Source organism: Aethalodelphis obliquidens, unplaced genomic scaffold (assembly GCF_003676395.1).
Source record: "Aethalodelphis obliquidens isolate GAN/ISIS:26980383/991018 unplaced genomic scaffold, ASM367639v1 scaffold3, whole genome shotgun sequence".
Taxonomy (NCBI): Eukaryota; Metazoa; Chordata; class Mammalia; order Artiodactyla; family Delphinidae; genus Aethalodelphis; species Aethalodelphis obliquidens.
In genome coordinates, this window is record NW_020837947.1 from 53,029,568 (window position 1) to 53,051,332 (window position 21,765).

Sequence of the window (21,765 nt, forward strand, 5' to 3'; positions counted from 1 at the left end):
AACACTGTAATGTACAACACTAAATAAGAAGTAAAATCTAAACCCAGAATACATCTGATGTCAAAGCTCATGACCTTCTCACTTCCCCAGCCATATCCAGTTTAAACTGGATTTCCAACATCTCTGAGTCAATCCCTAGAATGAAGAGTAAGAGCAAAAGCCTGGAAGACAAGCGGTTTCTAGCTGTGCACGGGCTGTAGGAATATGGTTAATTTTTGGCCCTCAGTCCCAGTAACAATTAAAGGAGGTTAATTTTACCATTTATATTACTTTAACTGTTATTCTGGGGACCAAAAGAGACACTGATTACTCAGTAAATATTTTGTTCCTGGAATCACTGTCACCAACACAGTTATATAACACGAATGAGGGTGCGGAGAGAGGGGAGGAGATGGAAACCCTCGAGTAAGTTGTATTTCACTGTTCCCTCACCAACCACCATACGGTTTGACCACCAAAACCAAAGAAAACTTCACTAACTTCATAGGAGGAAAATATGTATTTGATTTTTGCCTTAAGTTGCATGCACTGGCTCATCACTGATTTGAACTTTTTTATCATCTGTATTTAATTTTTTTTCCTTCTGTGATCGTCCATGCTCTTTATACATTTGCTTTATTCAGACGTTCATTGATTTGAATCAAGATATTAAACGTTCTCTGTCCTATACACCCAAATATTCCCATCCCCTCTCAGGTAATTTCACCTCTTTTTGTTTACAGTGCGGGGCGGTGGGGTTGGGTGTGAGGTAGCGAGAGGGCAGACGTACAGCTGCTTTCCATCCCAGAGTCAACCCCATGTCTCACTGCCTAGGATAACAGCGAATAATACGAGGTTCATTTTATAACTGTGATTGGTGTTCACTTCGGGAAACCCATCTTCGCAAACTTTGGTCCGCCGCGATCGCTAAGTTGATCAGCAGTCCGGCGACTCCCAGGAGGCTGGGGCTGCCCGGGCCCCGCGCGCCCGCGGCCGCCGCCACCCCCGCCGCCCCTGGGGCGCGCGCCTGTGCCCAGCCCCCGCCTGAACCGCCGCGCCGCTCCGGAGCCGGGCTGCGGTCATCGAGCGCCCGGGCACGGATGCGGGCGCCTGCCTGGGGTCGGCCAGGAGAGCGCGAGCCGGGCGCCGGGGGCTTCACGCCGGCTGCCAGGGCCCGGCGCGCTCGGCTGGGAAACTTCTCCGGGCGCGAGGCCGGAGCTCAGCGCGGGGCCGGGGAAGGACAGGTAAGGAGGGAGCCGGGGCGCCTCGGCCGCCTCTCTCCCGCCGCCGTCCGCACCCTCACACCTGGCAACGCCGGGGCCGCTCGCCGGGCGAGGCCTCTGTGCTGGCCCCGCCCCCGGGTGGGGGCCGCTTGCCGCAGACCCCCGGCAGCGCCGGTGCTTCGCCGCCGGTGCTACTGCGCGCGCCGCTCCGGCGCCGGGCTCCAGCCCCGCTCGAGCCAGCGGCTAGCCCCGGGTCCGCGGGGCGCCGCTCGAGCTTGGCGGCCGTGGGGGGATCGCTGCTGCGGGTCGGCGCGCGGGCCCTGGGCGCTCGGGTCGTCCTCGCATAGAGGTGAATCTTCCTCCCACCTCTGCTGTTGGTCCCACTCTTGCCCCGGGCACCTTGGAGTCCCCCCAAAAGGCCGGATTTTCGAGGGAGAAAAGCTGCTTCTGGGGGCCCTGATATCTTTAGGTTGGCCTTGGGGAAGTTGGGCAGCGGCGGCAAGTTTCCTTCTGCAAAGGGTCTGACTAGGGGCAGGGTTTCACGCTGAGTTGGGGACCGAGAAAGCTACCTCATCCAAGGTCACGCTGACCTGTTTACTCTATTTGGGGAATGCCCCTGAAAAAAAAAAGGGAAGGAAGGAAAGAAAAAGACGTTTGAAAACCACTAAATTACCTCCTCACCAAGGTCGGTTACAGAGGTATGATACATTTTGAGGGTCTGTATTTTAAGAAAAGATTAAAGGCACAGAATCAAATACAGTAATAGGACTATGGCCAAAAAAAAAAAATTGTTTTAGTCAGGAGATATTTTGCAAAAAGTTCTATATGTAAATAAATGGAAAGGTAGAATTAGAAACCCACTTTTCTACATAACCGAATTTGATTTTCTAAACTTCTAGAATGTGACAGCCTTCCTTCCTGACGTTTCACTCCAACTTTTGTGGTTAGGTAGTTTCAGTTTGCAAGCTTGCACACTGCAATTGAGTTTTATGGCAGCCTTAAAAAAATTATTGCTCTCTGTTCATACTAAAGTTTGGTGGCTATTTTCTTTTCTGTTATTTTTAATACCAAGGACTGTTGCATGAACATATCCCTGGTGTGACAGTACAGGAACTTGGCATTGTTCTTTATGGCAAGAGAAAACCAAACAAGAACTACCTGAAACAAAATATAAACAAAACAAAAATTGGATCTCCTTCCACATTTGCAAAATGAAGAGGTCTGGCTGATCCCAGATGATCTTTAAGCCTCTTTCCTTCTCTGGGAGACTGGGTTTGTCTTTTGAAGAGTTTGGGATACAAATATTAAGTGAAATCTAGAGTAAGATGTTATCTGTCCTAAAACTTTATACATATAAACTGGGAGACATTTGATAATTGAGTTTCTTTAATCTCATCAGTCTCTCAAATAGCTGAATCATTGTGCATCCTGGGTTTCTAAATGGTGATGTTCTATGTTATTAAATAAAAATGTGTCATGGGAAGCCCAAATCCCATGCTTCTTATCACAAGACTGACTAATAGGGTTGACACACTGGAGCATTCACGTCTGCTTATTTTGAAACAGTCCCCAGGAAAGATCAAGAATGGTTATGAAGCACTTGCTGTAGTGTGTGAGCATAACAACACATAGCGACATGACAGGCAAGAAGTTTTGAAACAGCTTTGGAAAATATCCAGGATAGATTTGCAAGCCTGCAAATTGCGATTGAAATCTTTTTTTCTAATTATGGGTGTTGGTCAGCTGGGATTATGAGCTATAGAGAATAAGTAAGAATTTACAAGAGTATATTGAGTCATTAATGTGATTTTGTTTTTTAAAGAAAAGGGGAAAATATTTCTCTCTTTTATCTAAGTAGTTAGACAAAAATGTCTTAAAGTGAAATTTACAACCGGTTATTTTATAAATTAAATAAATAACCAAAAGTTGCTGACTTAAAGTTCCTGTAACAATGCTGGATCCTCCTCCAGCCCAGAGAATTCAGGGATCAATTCATACAGACCCCAAGTGAGATCTTCTCATTTTGTGCTTTTCAGCAGAATAACCTCTAGTGACTGTCACACACACACTGAAATTGGCGGGGGAGGAGGGATTTATGGTCTAGAAAATGGTCTGTAGCAGCTGAGCCTATAGAAGAACTTTCATCTCTCTGAGCCTCATTTTCCATTCTGAACAATGCTGATAATACTATTTGGGTTGCAGAGTTGTTGTGACTCCTAAGTGGGTCAGCATAGGCAAGAGCCAGTGTCTGGCACATAATAAGAGCACAGCTCATCTTAGTTCTCCCTGTCTTCCTGAGTAGGTGTTTGTTTATTGACTGAACAAACTGTAGGTTGAACAGTAGGTCACAATTTTTTGCTTTTGATTTCAGAAACTCCATGTGGCAAAATCTTGACAATTGTTGAATCTTGGTAATGGGTATATAGGGATTCATTATATATTATTTTCTCTGTTTTGGAATATGTTTAAAATTATTCATCAGAACAAAAATTTAAGAGTGAATCTGAACAAAACCCCACCTTATAAGATATATTTCTAATCTAGCATTTCATTTTTAATTGGAATTTTAAAAATTATTCTATATGGACAGGAAAGAAAAATACAATTATATAGAGTGAATGGATGGGTGGGGAATGATACTGGAGAGCAATCCGTGGTGATCTTCAATTTTTTGTGAAAATTTTTTTTATTTTAAAAGGATCCAAAAATATCACATGATATTTGTTAATTCTGGTTGTTGGATTCATGGATTTTTATTCTCTGAAATTTTTGTATTTAAAAATTCTCAAATTAATATAAAACCACCTTTTGGTTTTGTAAGAGTATTATAAAGGAAGCAGGTACTTCTCTGGTGGGTGGTGCAGTGGTTAAGAATCCACCTGCCAGCGCAGGGGACATGGGTTCGATCCCTGGTCCAGGGATCCACATGCTGCGGAGCAACTAAGCCCATGCACCACAACTACTGAGCCTGAATTCTAGAGCCCGCAAGCCACAACTACTGAGCCCACGTGCTACAACTACTGAAGCCCTGTGCCCTAGAGCCTGCGTGCCACAACTACTGAAGCCCGTGCACTCTAGGGACCACGTGCCACAGCTAGTGAAGCCTGCACACCTAGAGCCCGTGCTCTGCAACGAGAGAAGCCACCGCAATGAGAAGCCCATGCACTGCAAGGAAGAATAGGCCCTGCTGCTCGCCACAACTAGAGAAAGCCCTTGCGCAGCAATGAAGACCCAACACAGCCAAAAAAATAAATAAATAAAAAATAAAGTAAGCAAACAATACAGGTATGTGCAAAGAAAAAAGTAGTGTCCCACCATACAAGAATAACCACCCTTAAGATTAAGTGAAGATCATTCCATATGTCTTTTTTGCATTTATACAACCAGAAGGATACAGACACATTACTGTGTAATGTGGTACTCCAATGACACATATAATGTTTGGGGGTTTATTTGTCTGTTTGCTTTTGGTGTTTGATGGAAGTTCTAAAAAACAAGTTTGTTTGCATTTTGGTTTTCAAGACTTTAGACTGTCTTTTAAAATGTAGCATTTATTTTAAAATTCAATATGCAACAACTGACTTTAAATGAGTTTTAAGTAGCTTAAGTTTTTTGCATATAAGACGTACTTTTAGATTATTTTAGATCTCATAATTTGAAGCTGGGTTTTAATTATGTCAACATTTGAAATTCACTAAAATGCAAGCCCCATGAGGGCAGGAATTTATTGAATTACTGCGTATGTTAATTAGTAATATTTTCCTGGCCATTTGAAAGTTGATGATGCAGTCAATTATGCTATAATGCTTGTTTTGAAAACCAGCGTCATTCCAATGCAATTGAAATATTAGGGAACAATTTGAGCATAACACAAATTTTGCACTTGCTTATACATGATTTACTCAGCCAGAAACACCAGGTGAACACAGTAAACTGCAACCAGCTAACTGAGCCCTGTAGGAATACACAAAATGCCAACACACAGAGACCTCAACGTCTACCAGCTACCTTGGTTCACCATATGGTATCCTGCAAGATTGTGTTTTGCTATTCTTTTGCACTTAGGAATTTTTCTACATAAAAACACACTCATTCAACATCCCAAGAATGTTTAAGCATCTTGATTCAAAAAAGAAAAATAGTGCATGCAAAAGGAAAGCTTCAATATTGAAGAGAAGCTTGAGATAATCAAATATTTTGAAAGAATCAAGAGAATATGTAGTATTTCCTGAGCAGCAGGAATAAGGGAATAATCCACATCGCAGATCATGACAGGAAATGCACAAAAAAGAAACATCTATGGCTAGAATAAGCTCAAGTGCTACAAAGTCAATAACAACGAGGCTGAAAGAAATCAAAGAAATGGAAAGACCGTTCAGCACGTGGATGGAGGACCAGTGAACAATCTCTCTCACAGCCAAAGAGAAAGCTCCTGTCTATATACGAACACTTGAAATGGTCATTCCCTGCAGAAGTGCTCCTGTTAGCACCAGTAGTGGCTGGTTTGGTGGTTTCAAACATCGTTGACCCTGGTGTGTGATCCATGTGCTCATTAAGCCCGAAAAAATGACAAAGGAAAGATTATAGCCAATTAGCTAGCACACATGAACTTAATAGGTGTGTTTGCCGGAAGGAAAATGAGAACCCGAAGTAAATAAACATAGAAAAAGTGAGTTCATTTGTTGCATATAGGACACTTGGAGGAGAGGTAAGTGAAGGTGTCTACCTTGGATTCATATCAAGAAAAAACTGTTAATGCATTCGTGATTCCAGCTTCTCTTGCATCTTTCATCAGGAATCTTAGGTGAACTTACTGCTTGACATGATAACAGGTGATCAAAGGTGAATGGCTTCCTGCTTATGCCTTTAACCATTTCCAGGACATGGAAAGTCAGAAGAACTTGAAGCAGAGTATGGGGGTTGTTTGTTTAAAGCAATCAAATGATGAGCTTGAGAAGGAGAGGTTTACTGCTGTGTCTTCAAATTAAGAATTATAGGGCACTGCATGATTCAACATAGGACTCAACCTAGCCTTCTGTTGCTCCAAAAATTGTTAATTTCTTTTTTTTCTCTTTTTTTGGCTGCGTTGGGTCTTCGTTGCTGCCCTCTTGTTTTCCAGATATGACTGAAGACCTGTTACCACCTGATTTTCCTAATTTAAATCTAGCAAGGATTGAGTGTCTTCTGCTCCACAGACCTATATTCCAAGTCCGTCATAGAATGTAGATTATTAGATTAATGGAAAGCCTCATGTATAGTTAGTATTGGTGTATACTGTGTGTGTATTCATTTTCTATTGCTTTGTAACAAATTACCACAAACTTAGTGGCTTAAAACAACATAAATTTATTATCTCACAGTTTTTATGAGTCAGAAGTCCAGGCACAGCTAAACTGGATCCTCAGCTCAGGGCCTCACAAGCTTGCAATCCAGGTGTCAGCCACACTGCACCCCTCATTTGGAGTCCAGGGTCCTTTTCCAAGCTTTTTAGGGTGCTGGCAGAATTCAGCTCCTTGTGGTTGTAGGACTGATTATCCTGGTATCTGTTGGTTGGGTACTTCTTTCAGCTCACAGATACTGCCTGCAGTTCCTTGCCTTGTGGCCCCCATAGGCATGTCATAGCATGGTGTCTGCTTTATTCTAGGCCAGTAAGAATATGTTTGTCTCATTTCCAATCCCTCTCAAGTCCTACAGTGGAGTGTTATATAACTTAACATAATCGCAGTGGTGACTACTCCAGCACCATTGGCCATATAATGTTAACTAATCAAGGGAGCATCTGTCCCATGCCATTCACAGGTTCTGCCCAGACTCAAGGGAAGGGGATTATAGGGCGTGCACACAAGCAGGGCAGGAATCTTAGAATTCTCCCTATCACCGTACATGATAAAGTGAGAAAGCAAACATGGCTGAAGATAATCAAGTGTGACTTTAGCTGAGACAAGAGAATCAGAGAAGCCCTTCGTAGCCTGTGGGCATGGTATGAAAAGTCAAAGGCATACTCCAGCCTAGAAGCCTAGTGGTACATGAAGAGACTTAGGCATGATGTGCAAATAAAGGCTGGTGTGGACCTTCTGGAATCCAGAAGGCCACAATCCAATCTCCAGCATAAAATTTATAAGATTGTCTGTCTGAGATTTACAGTGTATACCATGAGGTATCATCAGAAGATGAAATGATAAAACAAGACCATGTAATATAATTGCTTAGAAAAGTAGAATTCTCCTAAGGGAAAAGGAAAAAGTAGTGCCTTCCTTGGTAGGATAAAGAGGCCAAGAGCTGTAGTGGAGCTGGCCATCTTTTTAGGCAGAAACCAGATGGTGACACATCTATGCCTTGGATAACATCTGACTGTAGCATATGAATATTGTAGCCAATATCATTTACATTGATATCAACTCTTTGCTCTTAATCTTAGATAATTCTTCCATATTTATACATTTATATGCTATACATATGCACTGTTTGCACAGCATCATGTCAAGTCTTTGGATTTCCTCTCTCTTATTGCTTGAGAGGCTCTAGACCAGCACTGTCCAAGAGAAATATAATGCAAGCCACATATGTAATTTAAAATTTTCTAGTAGCAACATTAAAAAATAAGAAGAAATGGGTGAAATTAGCTTTAATAACATGTTTTATTTAATCCAGTATTTCCAAAACATTATCATTTCAACATGTAACCAATATAAAAATTATTCGCGACTTATTCCTTATCTTTGTACTAAGTCTTCGCAATCCCTTGTGCACAGCACATCTTACTTCAGACCAGCCATATTTCAGGGGCTCAACAGCCACATGTGGCTCCTGGCTCCTGCAATAGCCAGCACACCCCTAGAATTCTAAGGCCTCTGATCATGGGCGTTTAATTTCAACTCTCATTTCTCTTTGTACTCAACTTTCTAGATAGTCTTGCCAGCTCCAGTCCTTACTCAGGATTGTCCTGTGTTATTACAAGACAACTGTTACCTACCCCTCCATCCTGCCCCTTATCTTCTGTTGTGAACTCTGTTGCTAGACCAAGTGCATCAGGTTAAACATGACTCAAAATGAGTCCCCCTTTCCTCTGATTTCTTTCCAAGCTTCGGGAAAGAAAGGGATGAAAGGAAGATGAAAGCATCTTCATCCCTTTTCTGTTCCTCTGTCTCAGTAGAGACACATCTTCCTTTCATTTCTTCCTCATGGTCTAATATATGCTTTCCTTTCTTCTTAGTCCAACACCTAAGCCATTGATTCAGGTATTGATCATATCTCACTTGGACTTCCTGGCTTATTAACCTGCTTGTTCCAAAACTATATTCTACACACTGCTTTTCTCCCTGAGCATTGTTATCATTGCTATATAAAAAATACTTAAAATATATACCCCAACTGAGAGAATAAGCAAATTATGACACTTTAAAAAGGAAAATATGTATAATGGGCAATATAATATATAGTGGAAGCCGTGTAGACCGATAATAAAGGCCATAAAAACTCAGAACCTAGAAGGTGCACTTCAGCCACCATGTTAAGGAAAGGAAACCTTGAGCCCCCTTGGAGATGACTGGTGAGGAAGAAAAATGCCTCCTGACCTGAGCAAAGCATGGAAATGAAGACACACAGGAGAAAATGGGCCTTTCCAGCCCTTTAAACATAAGCATAAGGGCTTCCCTGGTGGCTCAGTGGTTAAGAATCTGCCTCCCAATGCAGGGGACACAGGTTCAGGCCCTAGTCTGGGAAGATCCCACATGCCACAGAGCAACTAAGCCCGTGTGCCATGACTACTAAGCCTGTGCTCTGGAGCCCGTGCTCCGCAACAAAAGAAGCCACTGCAATGAGAAGCCTGTGCACCGCGACGAAGAGTGGCCCTTGCTCACCGCAACTAGAGAAAGCCTGTGCGCAGCAACAAAGACCCAACGCAGCCATAAATAAAATAAATTTTTAAAAAATAATAATAAGGATTAAAATTCAGACCCTTTACTCTACAGAATGTTCTGGTGTCTCTCAACCCTACCCCCCTAAAAGTTTGTAACCCTGGTTGCATAACAAAATCCCTGGGAAATTTGTGAAAAAAATTCCAGTGCCTGGGCCCTACCACAGTTCTTAAATAATTAAACAATCTCTAGAGTTGGGCCCCAGTCATAAACCTGGTGTTAAGATCTGCAGTCGTAATTCAGTTCTGCCCCTCAGCTCTACATTTTGACCTATGCTAGGAATAATGTTCTATTTCATATCATGGAGAGTTGTGTTATTTTAGAGCTAAAAGGAACCGTACATTATTTGTCCAACTCTTTCATTTTATCAATGAGGAAACAGGTCTGGGAAGCTTAAAATCACACGCTGTTTAGGGGCACAGCTAAGACTAGGACTCTTCTCTTAAGTTGTAATGCCAACTGGACAGACTAGATAGCAGAATGGTGCACGGACACCAGCACTACAGCCATGGACAGACAACTAGGGATCAGGGAACATTACATGGAGTAACCAGCATGGGAGGACAGCCAGTGGTCAGCCAGGAATGGACACAGCTGAGGCTCTGCAAGCAAGGATAACTCAAAGATCCTTCAGGAACAAGATAAAATAATGGCTCTCAAACTGTAGTGTGCATAAGAATCAACTGGGAGCCTATCAGAAATGCATCATTCTGGGTCCCTTCCTGGCTCAGTAGTTCTGGGGTGGGGCCAGGGAAGGAGCATTTTAACAAGCTACCGAGGTGATTTTTTTTTTAAGATTATAAAGTTGTTTTTAAATTTTTTTAACGTTTTTATTGGAGCATAATTGCTTTACAATGGTGTGAGTTTCTGCTGTATAACAAAGTGAATCAGCTATACATATACATATATCCCCATATCTCTTCCCTCTTGCGTCTCCCTCCCACCCTCCCTATCCCACCCCTCTAGGTGGTCACAAAGCACCGAGCTGATCTCCCTCTGCTATGCGGCTGCTTCCCACTAGCTATCTATTTTACATTTGGTAGTGTATATACGTCATGCCACTCTCTCACGTCGTCCCAGATTACCCTTCCCCTTCCCCATGTCCTCAAGTCCATTCTCTACTGGGTCTGCGTCTTTATTCCTGTCCTGCCCCTAGGTTATTCATGACCTTTTTTTTTTTTTTTTTTAGATTCCATATGTATGTGTTAGCATACAGTATTTGTTTTTCTCTTTCTGACTTACTTCACTCTGTATGACAGACTCTAGGTTCATCCACCTCACAACAAATAACTCAATTTTTTTTCTCTTTATGGCTGAGTAATATTCCATTGTATATATATGCCACATCTTCTTTATCCATTCATCTGTCGATGGACACTTAGGTAGCTTCCATGTCCTGGCTATTGTCTCTTTTTGAATTATGGTTTTCTCAGGGTATATGCCCAGTAGTGGGATTGCTGGGTCATATGGTAATTCTATTTTTAGTTTTTTAAGGAACCTCCATACTGTTCTCCATAGTGGCTGTATCAATTTACATTCCCATCAACAGTGTATGAGAGTTCCCTTTTCTCCACACCCTCTCCAGCATTTATTTTTTGTAGATTTTTTGATGATGGCCATTCTGACCAGTGTGAGATGATATCACATTGTAGTTTTGATTTGCATTTCTCTAATGATTAATGATGTTGAGCATTCTTTCATGTGTTTGTTAGCAATCTGTATACCTTCTGTGGAGAAATGTCTATTTAGGTCTTCTGCCCATTTTTGAATTGGGTTGTTTGTTTTTTAGATATGGAGCTGCATGGGCTGCTTGTAAATTTTGGAGATTAATCCTTTGTCAGTTGCTTCATTTGCAAATATTTTCTCCCATTCTGAGGGTTGTCTTTTCGTCTTGTTTATGGCTTCCTTTGATATGCAAAAGCTTTTAAGTTTCATTAGGTCCGATTTATTTATTTTTGTTTTTATTTCCATTTCTCTAGGAGGTGGACCAAAAAGGATCTTGCTGTGATTTATGTCATAGAGTGTTCTGTCTATGTTTTCCTCTAAGAGTTTGATATTGTCTGGCCTTACATTTAGGTCTTTAATCCATTTTGAGTTTATTTTTGTGTATGTTGTTAGGGAGTGTTCTAATTTCATTCTTTTACATGTAGCTGTCCAGTTTTCCCAGCACCACTTATTGAAGAGGCTGTCTTTTCTCCATTGTATATTCTTGCCTCCATTATCAAAGATAAGGTGACCATATGTGTGTGGGTTTATCTCTGGGCTTTCTATCCTGTTCCATTGATCTATATTTCTGTTTTTGTGCCAGTACCACACTGTCTTGATTACTGTAGCTTTGTAGTATAGTCTGAAGTCAGGGAGCCTGATTCCTCCAGCTCCGTTTTTCGTTCTCAAGATTGCTTTGGCTATTTGGGGTCTTTTGTGTTTCCATACAAATTGTGAAATTTTTTGTTCTAGTTCTGTTAAAAATGCCAGTGGTAGTTTGATAGGGATTGTGTTGAATCTGTAGATTGCTTTGGGTAGTATAGTCATTTTCACAATGTTGATTCTTCCAATCCAAGAACATGGTATATCTCTCCATCTACTTGTATCATCTTTGATTTCTTTCATCAGTGTCTTATAATTTTCTGCATACAGGTCTTTTGTCTCCTTAGGTAGGTTTATTCCTAGGTATTTTATTCTTTTTGTTGTAGTGGTAAATGGGAGTGTTTTCTTAATTTCACTTTCAGATTTTTCATCATTAGTGCATAGGAATGCAAGAGATTTCTGTGCATTAATTTTGTATCCTGCTACTTTACCAAATTCATTGATTAGCTCTAGTAGTTTTCTGGTAGCATCTTTAGGATTCTCTATGTATAGTATCATGTCATCGGCAAACAGTGACAGCTGTACTTCTTCTTTTCCGATTTGGATTCCTTTTATTTCTTTTTCTTCTCTGATTGCTGTGGCTAAAACTTCCAGAACTATGTTGAATAATAGTGGTAAGAGTAGGCAACCTTGTCTTTTTCCTGATCTTAGTGGAAATGGTTTCAGTTTTTCACCATTGAAGATGATGTTGGCTGTGGCCAGGTGATTCTGATGGAAGTGATCTGGGCACACCTGCTGGGAAGCACTAAACACTAATCTAAGGAACAAGAGTTGTTGGCTTCCAGAGACTGGCTTCTCGGCCACTGGAAAGTGAAGACTTAAGGATGGGTTGGTTCTGGGTCTATACCTGCCAGCAGTAGGTGGCCAGGACACAAGATAGGGAAGAATGATAGAGATCACTCCTGCAGAAATGAGTAAATTTAGAATTTACAGTATAAGGATGGTTCGTCTTCAACTGTAATCCTCTGAGGGAAAGAAAACTTTTGAAAACTGTATTCTCCAAATGGCTCAGCTCTATAACATACAAGCAACAAATACAGCAATGGCATTTCTATGTTATTTAAAAATTTGCTAAGAATTTTTAATAAAGATTTTCTCATCTGAATCTTCCAGCACCCTTTAAAGTGGACAGAATAGGTGATACTACCTCTGCTTTACTGATGAATAAATATGTCTTGAGTTCATCTACATAGCAGGGAGGAAACTGAGGCCTACATTTTCTAAATCCTGGTACTGTGGAAGCAGAATGATGCAGTTTAAACTGTGAGTTTCAGAGTCAGGCAGACTTGGATGGAATCTTAGTTCCAATATGAGTAGTGTGGTAACCTTGAACAGCTTACTTGCCTTCTCTGAGTTTTCTCATCTGTGAGATGGAGATAATAGTACTTTCCTAATGGGGTTGTGCAGGTTAAATGAGACAATTTTTCAAATATGTCTGGCACATAGTTGCTGAATAAGTGCAGCTCCTTAAAGATAAGCAGAGAGGGCTTCCCTGGTGGCGCAGTGGTTGAAAGTCCACCTGTTGATGCAGGGGACATGGGTTTGTGCCCCGGTCCGGGAGGATCCCACATGCCGCGGAGCGGCTGGGCCCGTGAGCCATGGCCGCTGAGCCTGCGCATCCGGAGCCTGTGCTCCGCAGCGGGAGAGGCCACAGCAGTGGGAGGCCCGCGTACTGCAAAAAAAAAAAAAAAAGCAGAGAAAACTAGCTTTTTTTTTTTTTTTTCAAAACAACATAAACTTATTCTCTCGTAGTTCTGGAGGCCAGAAGTCTGAAATCATGGTATTGGTAGGTGTACTCCTTCCAGAAGCTCTAAGGGAGATTCTGTTCCTTGCCCCTTCCAGTGTCTGGTGGCTGTCGGCATTCCTGGATTTATGGCTGCATCACTCCAGTCTCTGCCTCTGTGGTCACATTGCTTCCTCCTCTTCTATCCTCCTCTTCTATCTGCATCCTCTGTGTGTCTCTTATAAGAACAATTGCCATTGGATTTGGCCCATCCAAGTAATCTAAGATGGTCTTCTCATCCGGAGATCCTTAACTTAGTTATATCTACAAAGACCTTTTTTCCAAATAAGATTACATTCACAGCTTCCAGCGATTAGGGCATGATCATATATATTGGGGGGCAAAAACTAACTTTAAGTTCATGATTATTTCCTATATGGAACACACACCAAAGTTGGGATATGATTCCAATTAATGAGTAGAATATTCATGGAATTTTGATCTTCTTCGTTGCCTAGCAACCCAAACTAACACAATACCACATGCTACCAGAGTTGTTTTAATCAGATCAGGAATTCAACTGCTCTTAAGGAACTGAACGTTCTAAAAAGACAGAAGGATTCTCCTATGAATTTGGAGTTGTGCCAGACATCTTAAATAAGTGATGTCCCAATCCCTCAGTCAAGGTCTCCTCCACTTCTGTTCCCTTAGGTGACAGAAGATGTTAGAACATCTGTTGAATTGGATAGAGAGTGGGGATGGAAAAGGCAGAGTGGGCTTGTACCTCTATACCAGTGTGTTCAATCCACATTCACTGAGTGCCAAGGGTCAGAAGTACAAAAACATTTGTCTTTGCCCCTTAAGAATTCTGGAATCTAGAAAAGGAAGTGAGTCAATGTTGAATAATAATACAGCAAATTACTTCATGAGTGCCTTTCTATGTCTGTGTCCCTGGCAGTATTCTAAGCATTATGGACTGAGCAGTACAAGCAGATATAGCAGGTCTCAAATATCCACTGTCAGGATTATTATTTTACTGCCAAGCTGTCCTGGCAGAATATCCCACTGGTCTCCCAACACATTAAATCAGATTCACAACCTTGAAAGACACATTGCCTGCTGGAGAGGGCATGAAGCTGAGTGGAGGACTGGAACTTCCACCCTGTGACTTACTGCCTCCTTTCCCTGAAGCAAGTTACCTAACCTGTCTGGTGCCCTTCCTTGCTCATCTGTAGGCTGAGCGTGGTGCCTGAGATACTGCCTCCCTCACAGCCGTAAGTGTGATGCCGCGAGGTAATAAATGTCCACGTTCTGAACCGATAACTGCCATTTCTGAGCTGATCTTCATCAGTTTGCCACCCGGTTTAGATCACATTTCACTGAGCATCTTTGTGCCTGCCTTTACATTTCCTTATTCCCTAGAACTCAGGGTCTTACAATGTAAAGAGCAAACTTGGAAATATTTTGTTTATTTGCCCTTTATTTTGTCTCCGTCACTTGTAGCCCCATGTGTTAACTTCTTTTGCAGGGAAGACCCACTTTAGTGCTTAAGAAATCCATTGTGCTCCTTTGGCATTTCAGCATTTATTTACCCAAAAACATGACTTAAGGCCTACAGGCTTTTCAAGCAGCCAGCTGGTTGATGAATCATGTGCAGCATTCGTATAGTGCTGCTGGCACATGTCAGAGGAACACTCAGGCTCATCACCTGCCCCTGTCAGTTCTTCCTCTTCTAATAAAGTACATCTGTTTTGGTGACTGAATAAAAACACACCAAGCAGAGAAAGGCTGGGTGTGGAGTAATTTAATCAGGGCAAGTCAGCACTCCCTGTTGAGTGAGACGGTGTCAAGGATAGGAAGATGGCTTGGTAGCAGCTTATTGAAACAGAAGCCGACTGGGAAGGGCCGGAAACACAGTTCCTCATATAATCATAATGGGTCACACTCCAGGAATGTAGGTGGCCCAGTATATCCCCCAAGTCAAGAGTTGAAGGGGACAAGATTCCCATAAGCTCCCTTCTGAATTGCCACAAACATTTTACGTGGCCTCTCCCTGTTAGCATCATTTTAACAATTTGTTGAGGATTATAAATTTTTCAGGAAGTTCAAACCCAAGTTCAGAGCTCTACTGGCGGTGCTTTTTAATATTGGCTTCATGGCTGTGCTTGGCATCCTAAGGAACTGATTAATTTCAAATACCCAAGTTTTAAAAGTTAAACAGCAGGGGGACTGACATTTGCAGTCTGCATTTCACAGTTGTCACCACTCATTGTATTTTTTAAAAACGTTTCTTTGTTTTGAATGTGCAGTAATATATAATTTTGTGTTTTGTTTAAAGAGGAGAAATGAAACATATTCAGCATGCCAGTCTGCCTTGAATCTCATCTCTCACAGAGAGATGTGTGGAGTGATAATTAGAGGGATGCAGACTGTGTAAAATGTATTTGAAAGCAGCATGAGTAGAAATAACAATATGGTTGTAAGTTATAGGTCTGTGTTGTTGTTTCTTTTTTTCATGATTCACCTGGTGATGTTCCTTTTTTTTTTTTTTTTTTTTTGCGGTACGCGGGCCTCTCACACTTGTGGCTTCTCCCGTTGCGGAGCACAGGCTCCGGACGCACAGGCTCAGTGGCCATGGCTCACGGGCCCAGCCACTCCGCGGCATGTGGGACCGGGGCACGAACCCGTGTCCCCTGCATCGGCAGGCGGACTCTCAACCACTGCGCCACCAGGGAAGCCCTGGTGATGTTCTTAATGTCATTACTTGCAGAGAAGAGAATCACTGTCCAAGATGAAAAACCAGGAACTTCAGCAGCAGCAGCTTCTTTATTTTCATTTCTAGTTCTGTTGGTAGCAACACTATTCCTTTTTTCACTTCAGCTAAGTCATTTTCACCTCTCTTTGTGTACTTTTTTTCTATGAGACAAGATCTATGATATCTGATATTTTATTAACAGGTGTTCTGGAAAAATCCATCTCAAGATAAAAACACTAAATACAGCACACAAGTTCAAGGTTCTTGAATGTTATTTTGGTTTCAAAAAAGTCAATCTAATGAATGCCTCACACTGAAACCATTTATTGTTAAGAAACCTGGTGATAAATGATACATATCCTATAGCTCTGTCATCATGGTTAAATCTCTCCTGAGTCAGATCACATATTAGCATTTATACCATATGGCTGAAAGGGTAGAGAATATATGTGCAGAGGAACAAGTCGCTAACATTTTTGACCATCTGGTAAATAGATGTGTAAGTAGCAGGAATTCTACTATTATTTATTTAGTTATATGGATGCAACCTTTAACCTGAAATAGCCTCTAATACAGTGAAGGAGAACTGAATTTTTATTTCCCAAATAATTTAGCTCTAATTAATTAAACATTTTCACAGTCTACTATGTGCCCTTAAAATCTGACTCCTAATTGTGTGTTTCTTATGTTTATTGATTTATTAGGGCTCCTTCCAGTGCCTGATTTAAAATATCTCTCATGGGAGACCACACGATTGGATTTAGCACACAGGCTCAAGTCCTGAAGTTCTGCTCTGCCACCAACCACTGTGTGGCCTTGGATAAATTACTTGGCCTCTCTGAGCTTCGAATTCTTCACCTATAAAGAGTGAATAACGTATTGTCAAACAGTATCTCTAAAAGGGTGGGCCATGGAAGGCCATGGATCGATGCATCAAAATCATGTGGGGAGCTTGTTCAAAATACCAACACTCAGGCTCCACCCTCAGAGATTCTGACTCAGTATATCCAGAAACAGTCTATGAATCTGCTTATCTAGTCACTGTCCCAAGAGATTCTGAGGTATACCGAATTACTCTTCTAGGGACCAGCTGATTATAGCGCTTATTAGCTTTCTTGAAAAATATGTAGTTAGTTAATTGTAACAGATACTTCTGTAAATAATTTATTATTATTAATAAGCCTAACTCTGAAATATGCATTTTTATATCCTAGAAATTTAACACTTTCAGTATGTGTGCTGAAAACATTTTAACTTCATAGAAAATAGGATGTCAACTTGAATAAGGAATGCTGATGACTCACTGAATATACTTCTCAATTCTCCTTGTTTAATTAGAATCCTTTCTGTTTTCTTCTCACACAGGAAACCACAAAATATTTCTGGGCTAGTTCTAAATCAGGAGCCCAGATGAACTTAAGGATGCTAGCATGGGATTCTTAGTTTTTCAAGATCCGTACACACCAAACCCTTAATCACCCCAACTCCAGTGTCCGGGCTTTCTCTGGTTTTGTGAAGACTGAGCAAAACTCTGATGATGGAAAAGCAAAGGACTTAATTACTTGCTTCGATATCATTTAACATCAACTGAGAAGTGAACCAGACGGTAGTACAGCCATGGAAAGAAATTCAAGTTTATGGAAGAACCTAATAGATGAACACCCCGTCTGCACCATCTGGAAGCAAGAGGCCGAGGGAGCCATCTATCATCTTGCCAGTATCTTATTTGTAGTAGGTTTCATGGGTGGCAGTGGATTCTTCGGGCTCCTTTACGTCTTCAGTTTGCTGGGGTTGGGTTTCCTCTGTTCTGCTATCTGGGCTTGGGTAGATGTCTGTGCAGCTGACATATTTTCCTGGAATTTTATATTGTTTGTCATCTGCTTTATGCGGTTCGTTCACATCGCCTATCAAGTTCGCAGCATAACCTTTGCGCGAGAATTTCAGCTGTTGTACAGCTCCCTCTTCCAGCCTCTGGGGACCTCTTTGCCTGACTTCAGAACTATTGCTCTGAGCTCAGAAGTGGTTACTTTGGAAAAGGAGCACTGTTATGCCATGCAGGGGAAAACCTCCATTGACAAACTCTCCCTGCTTGTTTCAGGAAGGTGTGTACTCTTGACGCTTGCATGTCTTTCCTCTTTATTCCTTACTAGCTTGTGTTTCTTTCTGCTGCATTTTCCATCTCAACACAGCATAGTCCTGGGCAGCATTTAGCATGCTGAGGCATAAGAAAGCCCTTGATACATGAGTCATGGACATAGGCATTTAGAGTACAGGGTATTATTTACTTGAAGCAGGTTATAATTTAGAGTCTTAATATTTCTTCACAGAAATCAAATGTATGAATTGGTTTGTCTGGATATGCTACTTGCTTCCAAGCTAATCATGAGAGTCCAGAGGATGATGCCAGCTTAAATTCATAGAATACTTATGTTAGCACGCAAAGTATTTTGAACAGATTCTGCTAGGGCATTCTTCTAAATAATAAAGAACACTTAAATTTTATAATGATCATTTTTTTCAGTAAATTCTAGCAATTGCCCACTTGCTAGAAGGGGACGTGCACTATATATAAAATTTGAAAACAGAAAGTTTGGAGGAAGAAATACTAATGTGATTATTCATGTTTTTTAAAAGGTTAAATATTTAGTTTACAGAGGTATTTCCAGTGGTACTTCTTTATGTTCTTCAGTGTTCTCCTGCTTAATTTAAAATCTGACTGAGTGCATTGAAACTTTTAATTGAAAGATATTATATACACAGAAATGGGCACATATCATCAACGTACAGTTTGATGAATTTTCTGATGAATCTTACCCACTGTTCCAGAATCCTAACCATGGGAGGAACAGCGGTACATAAATCTTAAAGGGGATTTTTGTCACTTTTTGTAATGTATGAATTTAATATTTTGCCCTTAAAGATTTTAAAAGTCATAAAAAACATCAGAGATCGGAAATACTGTTCCGTATCCTCGTCCCCAACTTAGTGCTCTCTTTCTCCTTCCCTCATAACTGATGTCCTTTGTAGGATCAGAGTGACAGTTGATGGCGAATTTCTGCATTACATCTTCCCCTTCCAGTTCCTGGATTCTCCTGAATGGGACTCACTGAAACCCACAGAGGAAGGCATTTTTCAGGTAAAGAATAACTAGGCCACACTGTGAACACTGCCTCTTCCTGTTTAAAAACAGGCAAACAAGCAAACAGAGCAGCAGATGACATAGGAATGATTTATATTTAGCTTTGGAATGTACTTAGTATCACGCATGTCTTCCCAGTTCCGCTTGAGTCTTGCTGATTAATGTCACTTTATAGGTCCGGCAACAAGGAGAAGATTGGGTATTACATATGACAGAAAGGAGTCTGTGATAAATATTCTTAAATTTTTCTTTGCTTAACTGAGAATTCAAATATAATTAATTGATATTTGACTCTAAACACTGCCACCTGTCACAGTTTAGAAAAACACCAAGAACAAAAAATCTGCCCTTATTACAAAATAAGTGACTTTTAAAATTCAAAATACTGATGAATTTCAGTTGTTTTCTAGCAACAAAATGCTAAACTTACTGTCACTACTCTGCTGCCATATCTGGTAGTTTTTAAAGATAATCCTTTCAGTAGGTTCTGTCTCTTATGGTATACTTCCTCTGGTTAATACATGTAACATACATGTGTGTGTATCCATGTGTGTGTCTTTGTAATACAAATTCATATACATATGCAGAATAGGTTAATTCTATTCGGTACTGCAGAAGCTGCATTAGGGTTAAATGTTTACAGTCTTCAGGATTGACTTGGAAATATTTCTCTAACACTAGCCAACTTTATTATGTTTTAATATCAAGTAACTCTCACTTCACTGAAATGCAAAATCTAGATACCGAAACTTAGAAAACAGATAAACTGGAGATGGGCACAACATTGTGATTATTCATGTTATAAATTACACAGATAGTAATAAGTTTTGTAGTTTCTATTTTAACAATATATTGTGGGTTGGTAGGCTTTTTTAAAGTTAAAATCAGCACAAGAAATTCATTTAAAATTTGGGGCCAAAGAAACCCCACATGGCAGAATGTTTCTTGCTTCCTCATCTCTGATTACGTGTGGTCTTATGTTCGTTTAGGTAACGCTCACAGCAGAAACTGATTGTCGATATGTGTCCTGGAGGAGAAAGAAATTGTACTTGCTCTTGGCTCAGCATCGTTACATCTCCCGCCTGTTTTCAGTTTTAATTGGCAGTGACATTGCAGATAAACTCTATGCCTTGAATGACAGGGTATACATAGGAAAAAGATACCATTACGATATCCGGTTACCCAACTTCTATCAAATGTCAAGTCCTGAAATGTCCAGATCAACCCTGACAGAACATTTTCAGAATTCCAGACGACATTGTGATAAATGACACCGAAGCCTGCAGTTTTATAATGATAAAAGACTCTCTTCATCACTCCCCGAATGAAAAGGCAAAATACAGAAAATTGAGCTCACTAATATTTTTTTAAATCCAACTCAGAGGCGAGATGCCGCTGCCAGCTGTTTCATTCATCTCAATGTGTGCATTGTGAAGACATTTTACAAGTTTTTTTTCTGTATTTCTCATTGGAATATATGGGGGGGGGGCGGTGAGTAACTATGGGCAGTTTGTCCTTTTCTGCATCAGCACTGGGAGAATGAAATTTTGCGTTCTCAAATATGTCCTCAGACTTATTCAAATCTGCTGCCTTGCCCTACTGAGTTAGTTAGGTGTTGCTTCTCAAGAAGCAGCAGTAAGTACTCTCAGCAGGAGAGTGGGTAGCTACTGTCCACACCAGTGTTTCCAGAATTCACTTTTTGCTACAACCTCTGATGAAAGCAACATGTGTTATTGTGGTGAGCAGCAATTACTTATTTTAAATGTGAAGTTATTTAATATGACTAGAAAGCAGAATAAATGCAAGAGGTAACAGTATGCCAATCTTGAAGACTATTTTATTGCTACAAATAGTTCATCCGCTTAATCATTACAGTAATGATTACAGTACATTACAGTAATAGTCCTAATCATTACAATAACATATTTTAAAAGCGGCATTTCATGAAAAATAAAGCTGCATACTAATTACTGAGTAAAAAGAATACTTGTGAATAAATAGTAAAAATGTAGCACAGCATCTCAATTTTCCATGTTCAGCTGAAAGGGCAAGAGGGGGTGGTTTGGCTAGACAGTGAGGGACTCCTACTGAAAGCTCCACCCACCGCAAGCACGCCGCTGCAAGCATGGGTGTCTGCCTTCCAGCCATTCCTTCAGCTTTGTAAAGAGACAGATCTGATCCCTACCTGGAAAACACTGGTTTTCTGAAGCTCACGTGCAGGCCATGTTCTTTGGTAGAAAGATAATAGCATCCTACATTTAACAAGTGTATACTGAGCACCTACTGTGGCTCCAGGTGCTGACCTGGGCACTGGGAATATTTCAGGTAACAGAAATCCTATCCCTCATAGAGCTCACATTCTGGAGGTGAGGGAGACAGATAATAAAATAAATCAGAAACACCTAGAGGTAGAAAGAGAGAGTACCATGGCGACAGCTAAATCAGGGAAGGTGGCTAGGAAGGGGCATTGCAATTTTAATAGTGGTCAAGGAAGGCCCGAGAGAGAAAGGTAATGTTTGAGCAAAGGCCTGAAAGAAGCAAAGGAACGATCCATGCAGCTATTTGGGGAAAGAGCCATCTGGGCCAAAGGAGAGCAAATGAGGTCTTTAGGCAAAAGCAGGAGCGGCTGGGAGGCTGGCATGATTAGAATCGAATGAGCACAC

General features: G+C 41.0%; 1 protein-coding gene across 2 annotated transcripts; it reads left to right on the forward strand.

The window, feature by feature from the left end:
* Positions 1–1,029: 1,029 nt before the first annotated feature.
* Positions 1,030–20,925, forward strand: POPDC3 (popeye domain cAMP effector 3). Of its 2 annotated transcripts, none has more exons than XM_027089628.1 (4): positions 1,030–1,223; positions 17,329–18,065; positions 18,991–19,099; positions 20,092–20,925. In XM_027089628.1, the coding sequence occupies exons 2-4, from the start codon at positions 17,581–17,583 to the stop codon at positions 20,371–20,373; spliced, it is 876 nt and encodes a 291-aa protein (XP_026945429.1). In that variant the 5' UTR covers positions 1,030–1,223; positions 17,329–17,580; the 3' UTR covers positions 20,374–20,925. The 2 variants fall into 2 exon arrangements, 1 of the variants encoding a protein (XP_026945429.1); XR_003429340.1 differs by having other exon boundaries at positions 1,036–1,223; positions 17,329–17,694.
* The last annotated feature ends 840 nt before the right edge of the window (positions 20,926–21,765 follow it).